This window comes from Pyrgilauda ruficollis, unplaced genomic scaffold, assembly GCF_017590135.1.
Source record: "Pyrgilauda ruficollis isolate IOZ18807 unplaced genomic scaffold, ASM1759013v1 scaffold4, whole genome shotgun sequence".
Taxonomy (NCBI): Eukaryota; Metazoa; Chordata; class Aves; order Passeriformes; family Passeridae; genus Pyrgilauda; species Pyrgilauda ruficollis.
In genome coordinates, this window is record NW_024525489.1 from 4,550,610 (window position 1) to 4,564,074 (window position 13,465).

General features: G+C 44.9%; 1 protein-coding gene across 1 annotated transcript; it reads right to left on the minus strand.

Annotated features, from left to right (window-relative positions):
• Positions 1–266: 266 nt before the first annotated feature.
• On the minus strand, positions 267–11,871 carry PRPH2 (peripherin 2). Its single transcript, XM_041477046.1, has 3 exons — positions 11,291–11,871; positions 8,364–8,610; positions 267–3,108 (listed from the first exon to the last, which is right to left on the minus strand). The coding sequence occupies exons 1-3, from the start codon at positions 11,869–11,871 to the stop codon at positions 2,872–2,874; spliced, it is 1,065 nt and encodes a 354-aa protein (XP_041332980.1). The 3' UTR covers positions 267–2,871.
• Between the last annotated feature and the right edge of the window lie 1,594 nt (positions 11,872–13,465).

Genomic DNA, 13,465 nt, shown 5'->3' on the forward strand with positions numbered 1-13,465 from the left:
AGTAAGAGGCAGGTGATTTAGGGGTCTGCTTGCACATCCTGAGCTTAGCTGGGCATGTGAAAAGAGGAAGGTTTGCTTTCTCTCAGAGCATTATGTAGAGGTGGAGAAAACCTTCCCACCTATAGGAACACATAAAACAGATCCAAAAAATGAAATCAGAAGGAAAAAGACAGCAGTAATGCAAATGAAAGAAATCTGTATTAAATTGTATATATTTAAACATTTTCTTTAAAGAGATCTTTACTTGCAATAACATTTTAATACCTAAATTTACATTTGCAGTCAGCAGAAATATCTTTATCTAGAACAGCATTTGCAGTATCACAAGTATGTGTAAGACTGGACGAGTGATATATTACATGTAATATTGTACAAAGCAGTCATATTACAATCTTGTGATAATCATAAGATGTCACAAAGATCTTCATCAACCAGGAGGTTTTATTTTAGACAGCATTAGCGCATATAATCTTTGTTCCCTGGTTCCAGTACTGTTCTTCATAAACCTGTCTCAGATGGTCTCTTTACCTGCCTGATACCATTGCTCTGGGAACTGGCTTCTCTAGTGTGGCATTGAAAGAATGGTTTGAAGATTTGTTATGTTGCTTTAGCAATAAGCTGATAAAAACCAGAGACCACAAATAATTGGAGAGTCCTGTCTAAATTAGTGGCCTAAGCCAGATTTCTAGGGCAACAATAAATCTAGATCTCTTTGAAAAGTTGGTCTAGTCAAATAACTGGTGTAGATCACAGCTCGCTGAAGCCTCCCAAGGAAAGACTAATTAATCCTTGTAACGCAGCTCCTATCCACATGTGACTCCTCTGAAAAGCTCTTCTCTGGTACATGTGGCCACACTGTGTGCCATCCAAAATCCTGCTCTTCTCTAATGGGCCAGCTGAGAGGGGCAGCTGGCCCCAGTGACGTCCTACCGAGCAGGGAGGAGCTGCTCTGGCTCGTACAGTTCTGTCCCTCAGCAGAGCGAGAGACGATAGGCTGTGGTGAGTAGCAAGTTGGCCTTTTGTCAGTGCCCTTGTCCTAGTCTCATACACAGAAGAGGAGACTTTTTAATTCATTATTGTAACTAAATTCATGACCATAACTAAAGTTGAAAGCTTTGACCAGCTTTGAGAAAGTGAAAGGACTCCACAGACACCTGTCAAAATGAAACCTTATGTGCAGGTGGCCTGAAACAGCCTGGGCACTGAGATGGAAATTATGGAGTGATGTACGGACACATCCCTGCTTGTCCTGCCTTGAACTGTCCATCCTAGAAGGAATTGGGACAGAAGCTGGAGGAGCTGAGTGCTGCTGGGGCAAGTGCACAAGTGATTAAGAATGAAAACCAGGGAGTTCTGCTGTGGTGATGCAGCTGCAAACACTGCTCCCTTTGAGGGCCAGCCACCAGCCAGGGAGAAGGGACCCACCGAGAAGCCTCTCCCAGGCACAGCCCCAATAAGTAGAGGGTTTGCACAGCCAGGGTAAAAGTAAGTGTGGTGCCTGGCTTGCAGGGAGGGACTGAGGTGTCTGCAGTCATTGGTGCAGGGGGCTGCGGCTTGTTCTCTCAGGTTTCTTTCCCTTTAGCTGAAATTATCTGGCGAAATAAACTCAAGATGATGCTTTGTTCCCTTATTAGAGGCTGCATGCCACAGCAAACTCTTTCCGTGGTTTATTCCAACTTGAGAACAGGATCTTCCAGCTATGACATTAAATTTGGAGAGATGCAGCATCTGCAAATTGTGCCTTCCCTTTGATTTAAAAGATCTAATGAGGAGTACCCCCTCACTGATAAAGTAAAATTGATTTAAACTCAGTTTTCCCTGACCTGAAAGGGTACTTGATGTACTTGTGGATGAATGGTATCCACTTTCTAGGCCCCTGGAAAACATTTAAAGTGTGAGTTCTAACTGGCCTGGATTTGGGTCTGGATTTGGGTTTGTTTTTTTCTTGCCTTAAATATAGTTGGGCTTGAATATTCTGGAGCAATTCATGAGATGACATACTCTGTTAAATGTCCAGAGTAACCATAACTGGCACATAGCCTGCTCATAGCCTGGATTCCACCCACTAAAAGATGAATCTTCTAAGCTTCTGCAAAGAATTTAAATACAAGGTGAAGCATAAGTCTACAACACATACATTCAACATATACAGCCTGCAAAAAAACCCTGAGAAATAAACCCCCTCAATCTTACCTGAATGTTGTTTTTATGATGCTTGGCTGCTTCATTAAATTACAATTTTTGCTTAGTACATAAATTCTCAGCATAAGTTTGCATCTTGTTCTATGTGTGTCTTAAGAATACAGCAGAAAATACCATTGCTTAGCACATTAACAAAAATCACATATGAGAGGTTTGTCAAAATACCTGTATACTAAGTTATATACAATTCTGGAAATCCTTCTTTCTTTGAATTCTATCATGTTACTCTCCAGAAACCCAATCCGTTTGTCCTTAAAAGCTGAAGTACAGAAAGTATGCTGATGAAACAACTTGAGCAAAAAATAATAACTTTTCAAATTCCACTTTTAATTTCAAAATAAGATGGAATAAATCGCTGTGTGATGCCAGCAATATGTTTTTTTTAATTTTTTTTTTCTTAAACTAACTGTCTCTGATAAGGGAACATGTGAATATTGCAAGTCCTAGTTGGGGTCATATTCCCAGAAGGATATGGATAGGGTGTACTCACATTGTGGATAAGTGTTTTATCCCAAGGTGCACTATGTTGTATGCTCCCATGTACAAAAGTGAACATGCGTAGAAATGTGTATTCTGGTGGTTGATACATAGCTTTTAAAATGTAGATATATTCACAATTCTCAGTTTGTGTTATTTTTCTCTGAGAAAAAGTCCACCTCAATGAGCAGCTCAGCTGACTGTTGTGATGGCTGGCGTCTTCCCGCCTTCCTCTCCTTCGGCCCCTTCGGCTCCTGCTTCCACCTGGTTGAACTTACCCAGCTTTTTCAAGTTCTCCAGCGCGGATTTGAAAGTGTCCTTCAGGCTGTTCTCCAGGACCCACCCTTCGCTTTCGCACTCGGGGTCTTCGGGATTGGCAATGCTTTCCAGGGAGGTGTGCAGAAGGCGCAAGCCAACCATCACAGACATCTGTGCCAGGCAACGGGAAAGGAGGAGAGCGTCAGCCAGACCTGGACACTCCCTGTGTCCCACCCTCCCTGTGCCCTGCTGGGGCAGCCGGGGCTGTTGCTGTCAGCAGAGCTCCGAGGGTGTGCCCAAGGGGCCTCTCCGCCAGCTCCAGCAGTGTCGGTGCCTTCTCGGGAGGCTTTAGTGCATCTCTGGCTGCTGTGCACTGGATGTCCACAAGGCAGTTTGGATGTGCAGCACTGTCCTTGGCCACCACCCACTTAGTTTTAGCTAAATATTTTGACTTTGCATTGTCCTTAATATGTTTGGTGAGTATATTAAACTGATCAAGGAGATATTAATGAATTAGTGTCTCTGCAGAATGGAGCAGAGTTAGGATTTGGGCCATTAGTTTGTCTGCTTCAGATTCTGATTTTCTTTTAATATAGATATGTGCAAATAAGGAAACCAAGGCAGCAGGTGATCCTTCCCTGGTTCCACCTAAAACAAATTTTATGTTTCTGATTAAATATTACCTAGTCCCAGCAGCCCTGAGACTTTTTCTACTGTACTGTGTAACACTGCACCTGCCTCCAGACAGAAAGTGTGGTTTTAGCCCGTCTCCTGCCTTTTAACACCGTTCAGAACAAGCTGACCTCACCCTTGTGGTGCTTGTGAAGAAAGTGATTGATGAGAGAAGTAGAGAAGGACAGAAGAGCAGCTCCCAGAAGAGGCCGCCTGGTGACGTGGTAGGGCTGGTGGCTGGGGTGGGGCAGCAGTAAGATTGGCCTGGTCCTTCACGTGCTGGGTAAAGCTCAGATGGAGAACACCTACTGCTGTCAGGACCTCACAGGATTTGTTCTCTAAGGGAAGTAAGATGCCTCTGTCACACTATCCAATTTCCCAAGGAACTGATTACCTTTGGTCCTCTCAACCCTGATGGCTAAAGAGGCTGGCAGATTTGAGGCTGGGATGCAGCCACATGGCAAGGCCAGTGGCAGAATTCACATCTGGCTTTTGGCCTTGAGGCACTGCCCAAGCATGTGCTTCCATGGACCATCCATCAGCCTGTCTACTGTGGTCATCCTGCTTGTGTATGATCAGTGTCTCCAAACTCTTGGAAGACTAAAGCTACGCTTGTCTACTCTCAACTTTTGCAGGTGTTCGTATTTCTCTGCCTTCACTCAAGGTCAGAAAGGAAAAACATTGGTCCAACAAACAAGTTTCATCAAATACTTCCACATCCAAAGGCAAATGTTCATACTGTTTAACACAGGAATGTATGACTAGCCACACTTTGGTCACTAAGGACATTTCTAGTGGCTCTGAGTCTGGAAATAGTCTCATCTAGCCAATAATATGATGACTTAAATCAGTTAAAGCACTATTCTATAAAAGTCACAAGTGACAAATCCCATCACCTTAGTCTTGGGATTTAAAGCCTTTGACATCTTCCTTCCACTCTGAGTTCCAGTTTTGCTGCTCTCACTCATGGGGCTGATATCTTTGAAATCAATGGCTGTTGCAAGTGCAGATTAACAGGGTTGGGTGCAGGAAATGGCCTCCACATTGCTCTCTACTTGTGCTACCTTGCTGCATGTTAGCAGGAGCTTTGTTTTGTGATTGACTTGCCAAGTGCTACTATTTGACAGCCAGCGTAGGTGGACTGGCTTTCTGCATAGCTCCAAGTCAGTAAATATTATCATGCTTTTAAAATCGGAATGTGCTTGTACAGCACTGAGCATCTGACCTGTCCTTGGAAGATATTTTGTGACATTTTCTCTCGGTTTAAGACTTAATTTTCTTAAAAACCTTTCTAAGCAAGATTTTGAGTCACTGAAGCTGAGATTCCTTAAAAGCAATGCAAAATGTCTGTCTCCTTGTCACCTCCAATGATCTGAGCCTGCCTTCTCTACCAGATGAGAAGAGAGCCCAGGAAGTTTGAGAGAAGTATCTGGTAAATTAGTCTCACTCCTACATGATCACAGAGAGTCTGGGACCACCAGTTCAGCTGAAGTCTTGCACCAGAGAAGGCATAACCCCATGCAGCATTATGTGCTGGGGGCGACTGGCTGACAGCTGCTTGGCAGCAAAGGGCCTCGGGGCTCTGGATGGCACCAAGCTGTCCCTGAGCCAACAATGTGCCCTTGTGGCAAAGAGGGAAAACAGTATTCTTGGCTGCATTAGAGGAATAATTGTCAGCAGGTTGAGGAATGTGATCCTTCTTCCCCTTTGCTCAGCCCTGGTGAGGCCACAGCTAAACCTCCAGCCTTAACCAGTCTGTGAGTTGTAGGTTTGAGCTTAACCACAATCCAGCACAGGAGGCAGCAGTGTCAGAGCCCTGGAGCGAGGCCAGCCTTGCTGAGGGATGATTTCCCTGTCATGGAACCTCTTGTCATTTTACAGCAACTTTAAAGTGCCAGGAAGGACATGGCCAGAGTGTTTCTCCAGGGCTAGGGCTGCATGGGCTGGGCTGGAGGATCCCCTGCACCCCAGCATGCTCAGCCTCTCCAGCTGGGCCAACCGAGCAAACTGTGTCTGTCTGGAGGGTCCCTGCTGCCTGTGGGCTGGTTTTGGAGATGACCAGGAGTTCACTCCTACTCTTAATGCATCACAGAGTTTACTCTCCAACAGAGGACATGCAATGTGCCCCCTGTGAATGTCTCAGTGCTCTCCTGGAGCTCAGTCTGGGCCCAGTCTGTGGCACATGGGAGGTGAATCCCAAGGTCTTGGCTGTCGTGGCAGCTGTGACCTATTGAGAGCCACATGTTTGCACAAGTGGAGGACCTGGAGCATCTCAGGAACCAGCCTCAGTTCTCTGTTCCTTTTGAAATGCCTTATTCAGGGCACCCTTGAACCCTCTTTTTCTCTTTGCTGGCTGAGGCAGGTCAAGAAGACATCCAGGCTTGCTCTTCTTGACCTTCTGCAGCGAAGCCCATCTGTTTGCCAGGGTTTAGCCTGAGGCGGCTTAGCCAGAGCAGGGTGTGATCTTTTTTTGTCATCCTCATGACTGGTTGTCACACATGGGAAGCCTACAGCTTTTGTTAGGAAAAGAAGCTTCTAGATATTAGCATTCTTTTCAAACAGAAATGTTGATGTTGCAAAATAGGTTCGTTCTTCCTTATGCCTAATATAGAAAGGTGAATGGAAATGGCCTTCCCTGGGGTCCCTGTGCCTGTTTGGCATGTTACCTTTTTCTACAGCTCAGAATAACAGCTGTGATTAGTATTTCCCCTCCATGTTATCTCCCCCTTCCCACACCTCAATTCCAGCAACCCAGCTGGAAGAGTCGTCCACGGCTCCCAGAAGGGCTTTGTTGGAGAAGTACCTGGTTTGAGTCCACGGTGGCTGCAGGTGTAAAGCAACCCAGGATTTTCTTTTTGCAGTTTTCTGTGCCTTCCCGGGAAGTCAGTCAAAGTGGAAGTGAGAAGCACAGAGCCAGCACAACCACTGCCCCCTGCTCCGACCCACACTTACCTTGGCCAGGAGGTGGAACCTCTGCTGCCCTCCTACTCAGCATAAAATTGTTTCCTATCCTGACTGGAATTTAAAGGAAGTTGTTGTATTTCAAGGCAGACTAAATTAATGTCAGTTTCCTGCTTTGCTTCCTCCCTTCAACTTTTGCCTTAAAAGCAAAAGGAATTTCAGACCCAAAACTGGTCCCTTTATGGTAGAATATCATGCAAGTAAAAAATACTCAGGAGGGCAAGTTATTGTAACCCCAGGATCGTGTTGTTTCTTTCAAGTTTTGCCCTACAAGTCATCTGATTGCCTGAAAAAAAGTCTCACCTTCTATTTTGAAAAAGACAAAGAAAAGAAGAGAAGATCTTATTTCTCATTATGCCACAGGTTGAAAAAAAATACCCAGGTGTACTTTGAAGAGTTAGGCATAAAATACTGCATTTTTATCACTGCTGTTAATGTTAACATATCACTGTCATTAATCTCTTGCAAGTTAGCAGAGGTATGTTACAGGCCCCTAGTCATAACTTCTTGCATTGGTATTTTTGTGCATTTTTCCTCTGAGTTTTTGAATTTCTTTGACTTTCAAATACAGTTGAAATTCCCCTCTCTTCAAGAGCTCTGCACTTGAATCTGGGCTTAAAAAAAATACCTTCTCTTTCTTTTCTTAGCAGAATAACAGTGCAAACAGGTAATATATTTCTCTGCAGTTCGGAGCAGTTATTTTTAAAACAACTCAACATGGAGTAACTTCATTATTTTTTTTTTCAGTTCACAGATTTAGGTAGGTGTTTATTTTCTAAAAAGCATCTTCATTCCTGGAAGGCTGTAGGCCAGTGCTTGTATCAAAATGTAACTCATCTTTTTTTAATTTGCATGTATCTAAATTTTTTAGAAGGCAGCTGAATCATTTAAAATAGGCAATGCCCTTTGCAGCAGCCATTCCAAGGATAGGAAAGGATCTGCTGCACTCTTCCTTTTACCAGCAGCTCCTGCCTGATCTCCACATGGAGCACCTCACGTTCCAGCCCTCGTGCCACTGCCAGCCCACACTCCCTGAGCATTAGTGTTGATTAAACACCCTGGCTAGAAAACTGGCCATCTCCCAGAGGCAGGAGATTCATTGCATTGAGTGAACAGTATTTTATCAGCCAAGCTGCACTTTGGGTTATGGTGCCCACAGACACCTGCCCTGGGCAGTGTTGGCACCAGTTTGCATTTGCTCCGTGGTTTTGGGAAGCAGAATAAAATTAATTTAATCCACTTGTTCCACCTAAACCACTTTTTCTGACCAAATACCTTGGTAGAGCTGATGAAGGTCCACACCCTGCCTTGAAATCGTGCCACTCTGTGTGGCTCAAAGCCTTATTTTGTTCAGGGTGTAAACCCTTTAACTGCACTTTCTGTCCCACTAATTACCGTCACATCTTTCTGATGTGTTGCTTTTTTGTATTTCTCATTCCCCACAAATGGTGACACATGTAAAATTAATGCATCTGGACAGCAGAGCCCTTGCACTCTGTTCCCTGCTCAGCACCCTGCCTTTGACAGAAAATCACTCCCTTTTCCCCCTCTTGCTGTGGCGTACTCGAGGCTCTGGCCCCTGCTAAGAGTGGTCTGTGATCCCGCACCCCTCCACCTCTGTTTCCAGCCTGGGACCTTTCAGCCCTTGCCTCAGCTATTAGATATTTTCTCAGCCAAACAATGGAGAAATTTATTTTAACCAGGTTTGATTTTCACTCAGAAGCCTACACTGAAAAACAGCCTGCTCCTGCAGAGCTGGCCCTTCACTGCAGCGTGTCTGAGGGAAGGGTTACCTCGAAGAGCCAGACGAGGAGGATGACGGCGCCCATGGAGCTCATCATGCCACTGTAGTAGTTCAGCAGCGCTTCCCGGCAGCCGCGGCGCCACAGGTTCAGCTCCTCGGTTTGGTAGTCGTAGCTGTAGTGGGCAGAGTTGTTGGTGACCTGGTACTGGATGCAGGGCCTGGGGGAGCTGGGGTTGCAGCAGCTGAAGGGGACGCCGTCCACCAGGTACCTCCCGTCCACATTGCTTTTGATCCGGCTACGGGCAAGGGCAGAAGGGAGCGTGAATACACACACAGACACACAGACACACACACAGGCACACAGTCAAAGATATCCAGGAGCAAATCTGCGCGAGGAAGGAAAGCAAGGAGGATTTTCCACCGTGCCTTTTCTCCGTGTCCCCTTGTTCACATAGCGGTGTTTGTCCAAGGTGTCCTTTCTCTCCAAAATCCTTTTCTATGTCAAGACTACACTGAGTGTGTAATTTACTCTTCCTGGTGGAAATGCACACTCTTGGGTCACTTCTTCAAAGAAATTAGTATTTAACAAAAGTAAATGGTTAGAGAACTCAGGAAGGACAGTCAGAAAAGAGTCATCACAGCATAGTTAGGATGGAAGAGAGGTGCTGGAGCTAGCCTGAGCTTGGAAAAGAACTCAGAACAGTCTTGAAACCCACTATACCCATTGATCTAGCAAACCTAATAGCTTATTTTGATGATAATATCTCCAGGGAGCGGTTGTGCATCTATTCTTGGCTTGGGAAGGTAGCCAGTATTGAAAACATGAAATGTGCTTCAGCAACAGGATGTTGCAAAGTTTCCAAAGTCCTTGCAGGAGCTCCCCAACTATTGTTCATCTCACACTGTGGTTGTTCTCTGTAAACAGTCATTTAGCCTGGTGTCATAGGAGATGTTTAGATGCAAGATAACTTGGAAGGCAAATAGTTCCACTGACTCTGCAGAAAGACTATAATAAAAGGACTGCAGTTTTAAAACAGGGCATTTGGCTTAGAAAATCTTGGAATGGAGAGTCCCTGTGGTGTAGAGAGGCCAAAAAAATCTGAGTGTCACTTGTAGATTTCTATATGGATATTTTAAAATTGTGTCATAGAGAGAGAAGTGATTCCAACAACCTGGTGAAGGGAAATTCCACTTTGCAGTCATGACCTAAGTATACCTAAACAGCAAATGCAACTGAGGTTTTCTCTCTAAACGTAAATTGTGCTCTGAATTGGGTCTAATTCCCATTCACGTGTAAATGCTACACCAGTTTCAGAGATTGGATAGTGGATCAGGCCTTTGCTCTACAAATAATATAAAAAAACCCGTTGTGGGGGACAGACTCCCACCTTCCTTGGAACTAAGGAGAACCCTACTATTGGCTTCAAAGGGGCCAGACTATCCCACCAGCAATGGGAGCAGAGATTGTGCACCACCACACAGTACAAACCTTGAATTCACTAAAAGCTGTTTGTAGATTTTTAATCCCCTAGTTCCTGCCTCAGTAGTACAAAGAAATTACCTTGAGTCTCAGTCCCAAACAAGGCCTGAGTTATTAAGGACAGTATAACCCCGTTTTCCCTCTGTGCCTTGCCCTTCCATTGCTGCTGGATTAAGCTACAGCCCTCAAATCTCCATATAATGCTGGCGATGTTTTTTCAAGTAGTTATTTATACCCATGGGCATACCTTTGCAATGGAAACATGTCCTTATTCAGTAGTGAATGTATTTGTTATAACACCCTGCAGTGCAACAGGTTAAATCTGTAACAGTTTTCACTAAAAAAAAGTCCTCATTCAGAACTGCAAAAACAACCAGACCACCCAACAAGTCAAAAGAACACGTGGAGAGGCACACAAAGTGAAATACCATTTACACAGTCAGGCAGGGATCCCAAGAGATCCCAAGAGACACACAAAGCTTTTTTCAAAATTACTTCAGACATTTTTAATACAGGCAGTATATTTAAAAGGCAGATCGCTTCCAGTTTACAGGACCCATTATGCAACCACAGAGCATAAACATTAATGAATGTTGTTCCCAAAGAACCCAGAATAACCATTTCTTTCCCCAGTGCTTACTTTTTTAAAAGGTTGTGGGTATTTATGCCTAATGCTACTTTTTTAATTTCAAAGGTTCATTTTGTTCTTGTGTTTATTTTCTGCTTGAGCTTACTGCACCTAACCTGATTTTAGGATTACTGCCTCTTTGGGCACTGACATCAAAGCCATTAAGGTGTTTCTGGTCAACAACCTGATCTGGTTTGTACAGAAACAATAAACTAGTGCTGCTTTCATGTGAGGTTTTAAAAAATTAGGCACAGGACAGAACTTAAAATACGTATGGCTACAAGGGCCACTGTGTAACACCAGGAACATCAATTGATGCTCAGTATTATCACAGCACTGAAGCAATCCATTGTGTGAATATAAAAATAAAATTCTAAATCTTAAGGATCTAAAAGACATGAGTTATTGGCAAAGTGTTTTTGCCTCTATTTATTTCCATGCGTGATTAGCTGCCATATCTGAGTGGAGTTTTAAAAGTGGTATCAACAGTATATCTCCAGGGAATTATTTTTTTAGGAAATTAATCAATCACATTGACATCTGCTTAAGGATTAGTAAAGGTTTGATACTTTCCTGTTGATTTTGGGAGTGTGGCTCAAGGTTTATAAAGCAGTAAAAGACAGTAAAAACTATTAAGTCTGTTTACATCATACTGAGTAAGAGTGGGAATTGTAGTTTGGTGCTTTTTATTTTATGTTGTGGAGGACTTTGTCAGGGGAGGAAGCAATCCAGCCAGTCATTTGGGATGATTTTTTACACAAGACCCCTTTTTACACAGACCCCCTTCCAGTCAGTGCCTGTTGGCACTTGAGGCCAGCATTGATCAAACACGGATACTACGCGATACAAACCCCACCAAGCCACTTACTCTTTCACTTCTTTGGAGCTGAAGTCCAGATATCTGTTGCTGATCCACTGGATTTCGAACCAATCTTTGTAGCCATTGTTGCCACAGCACTTGAACTCAATCTGGAGCATGTCGATGGTCTTCTTCATGAAGCATCTCCCGGGGGTGTCCGTGTCCCGGTAGAACTTCATGCCGTTCTTGAGCCCCTGGGCCAGGGTGCTGTCCAGGGAGCCCCTCATGAGAAAGCAAATCAGAGCCACGAAGAAAATGAGCATGTTAAAGACGCAGCACAGTGCCAGATAAGGTTTCAGCAAAGGCTTCCACTTGGCAAATTTAGCGGGATCCAGAGAATCGTAACAAATTTTTCCAGCAAAACCATTGAAGGCGCAGGATAATATACCCATCAATATCAAAGAATTGGGCACAAAGTGGCTTTCAGAATTGTCCATCACTTCGCTTCGCTTCCGGAGCTCAATTTTGAGGAACAATCCCATGCTAAAAACAAGGATTCCAGCAAACACCGAAAACCAGTTCATGAGCCATAGTCCCTGCGCTAGTTTTACCCGTTTCTTCTGGTTGAATTTGACTTTCAGCAGTGCCATCTTTGTAGTGGGAGATGTTGGAAGACTTCACAGCCTGGACCCCTCTTCTCAGCGTAAGCAATTCGAGGAAGAACCATTCAGGCGTCAGAAGAGATCCCGAAGGGCACGTCGGGAAGCAAGCCGCTGCACAGTCCTTCCATCTTGAAGACTCCTGGTTAGGATTCAAGTAAGTAAAATATTCAAAGGTCCCAATTAACAATTTCACATTAGTGAGAATAATGGGCAATTAGCACCTACAACTATTTCTGGTGGTTTCTTCCAAGCAAAGGAGAAACACTCTCAAGGTTTCAAATGATTTGATCTGGATCTGCAAGACGTCATTCTAATACCTTTAATCATTTGATCCAATTTGGAGAAATGTCTGTCAACAGATGAGTGGAAGTAATCCCTCATTTTACTATTTAGTAGATTTGTGCTCTCCTATGATAGGCTGCTGGGTGGAATATGAAACCCAAGAGATATAAAAAGATCTTTGTTGCCAGAAGAATATGGAGCCTGTGAGGAAAAAGGAAGAGGGCTCTGGATTAAAAAAATGTATTTCTTGTATACAAACATACACTTCACCACCGTGATCCCAATACATTCACATCTACAGCCAGACCTGCGTTCTAGTCCTTATCCTTCTGTGTTGACTTGAGATGACATCCTCTGGCTTATGTATTCTGAAAGCAGATAAGCACGTAGTTTATGGTGACCTAAAAAAACTAAGCTTGGCATTTTCTATTTACTTCCAGGGCTTGTACCATCTCTGAGTCTTGGTAGGAGAGCACGAGAAAGGAAAAGTGCAGAGAAACTCAATAAATAAACCCTGGGCTGAAATCTAGATGTGCTTTCATAAAAGGTGAGCTGGCATGAGCAGCTTACTGGATAAGCACTGGGCCAGGGAGGGGAGCAGGGCTGCCCAAGGAGACCCACCCGGGAGGTTACATCAGGGAAGAATTCAACTCAGCAGCTGGAGAGGGACCCTGGGGATGTTGGAACTGGATGCAAGGGAGGCATCCCGGGGGTCCTCCGGCTGTGCTGAAGGCCCTGCAGCCGGCTGTGCTTTCAGGCTGGAGCGGGCAGAGCGGAGGCTGCGACCCCTCGGTGCGGCTGCCGCCTCCTGCTTGCGGCGCTCAGCGGGGTCAGGCGAGCAGCGGTGCCGGGCTCGCACTCGCTCCGGTGCTTGAGTGTTGCTTGCTTTGAAATATCATCTCCCACTCGCCCCACGGGGGTTTGGAGCTGCTGGGAAATTCCTGCACTGCCTCACCCCTGCCACCACAACGCAAAATTAACCTCAGGCTACCCCCAGCAATGGAAAATATTCCTGCCGGTGTGGGAGGGCACGGGCGCTAATGCTGCAGGGGAGAACAGCCCCAGAAGCGGGGCTGGGAGGATTCTCTCTTGCCTGTCAACCAGCCCTGCTGCTGCCGCCACCCAAGTCCCTGGGGGCATCCTCTAGTGGCTGCCAGCAGCATGGGCACCGGCCCCCGGCGACAGAGGGAAAGGGATGTGCTAGGAGGAAGGCAAGTGTGAAAAATAATAACACAAATAATTAAAAAGCCCAAGCACTGAAATATAACTTCTTGATCGTCTGCAGCTCTGTAGGACCATG

Bases quoted from the DNA above. Each gene is read 5' to 3' on its own strand.
- PRPH2 (XM_041477046.1), bottom strand. From the start codon at position 11,871: ATGGCACTGCTGAAAGTCAAATTCAACCAGAAGAAACGGGTAAAACTA. The intron at 8,611-11,290 runs GTAAGTGGCTTG...CCTTGCCCGTAG, and splicing joins AGCTCCAAAGAAGTGAAAGA to CCGGATCAAAAGCAATGTGG. The intron at 3,109-8,363 runs GTAACCCTTCCC...TGCCTGGCACAG, and splicing joins TCCTCGTCTGGCTCTTCGAG to ATGTCTGTGATGGTTGGCTT.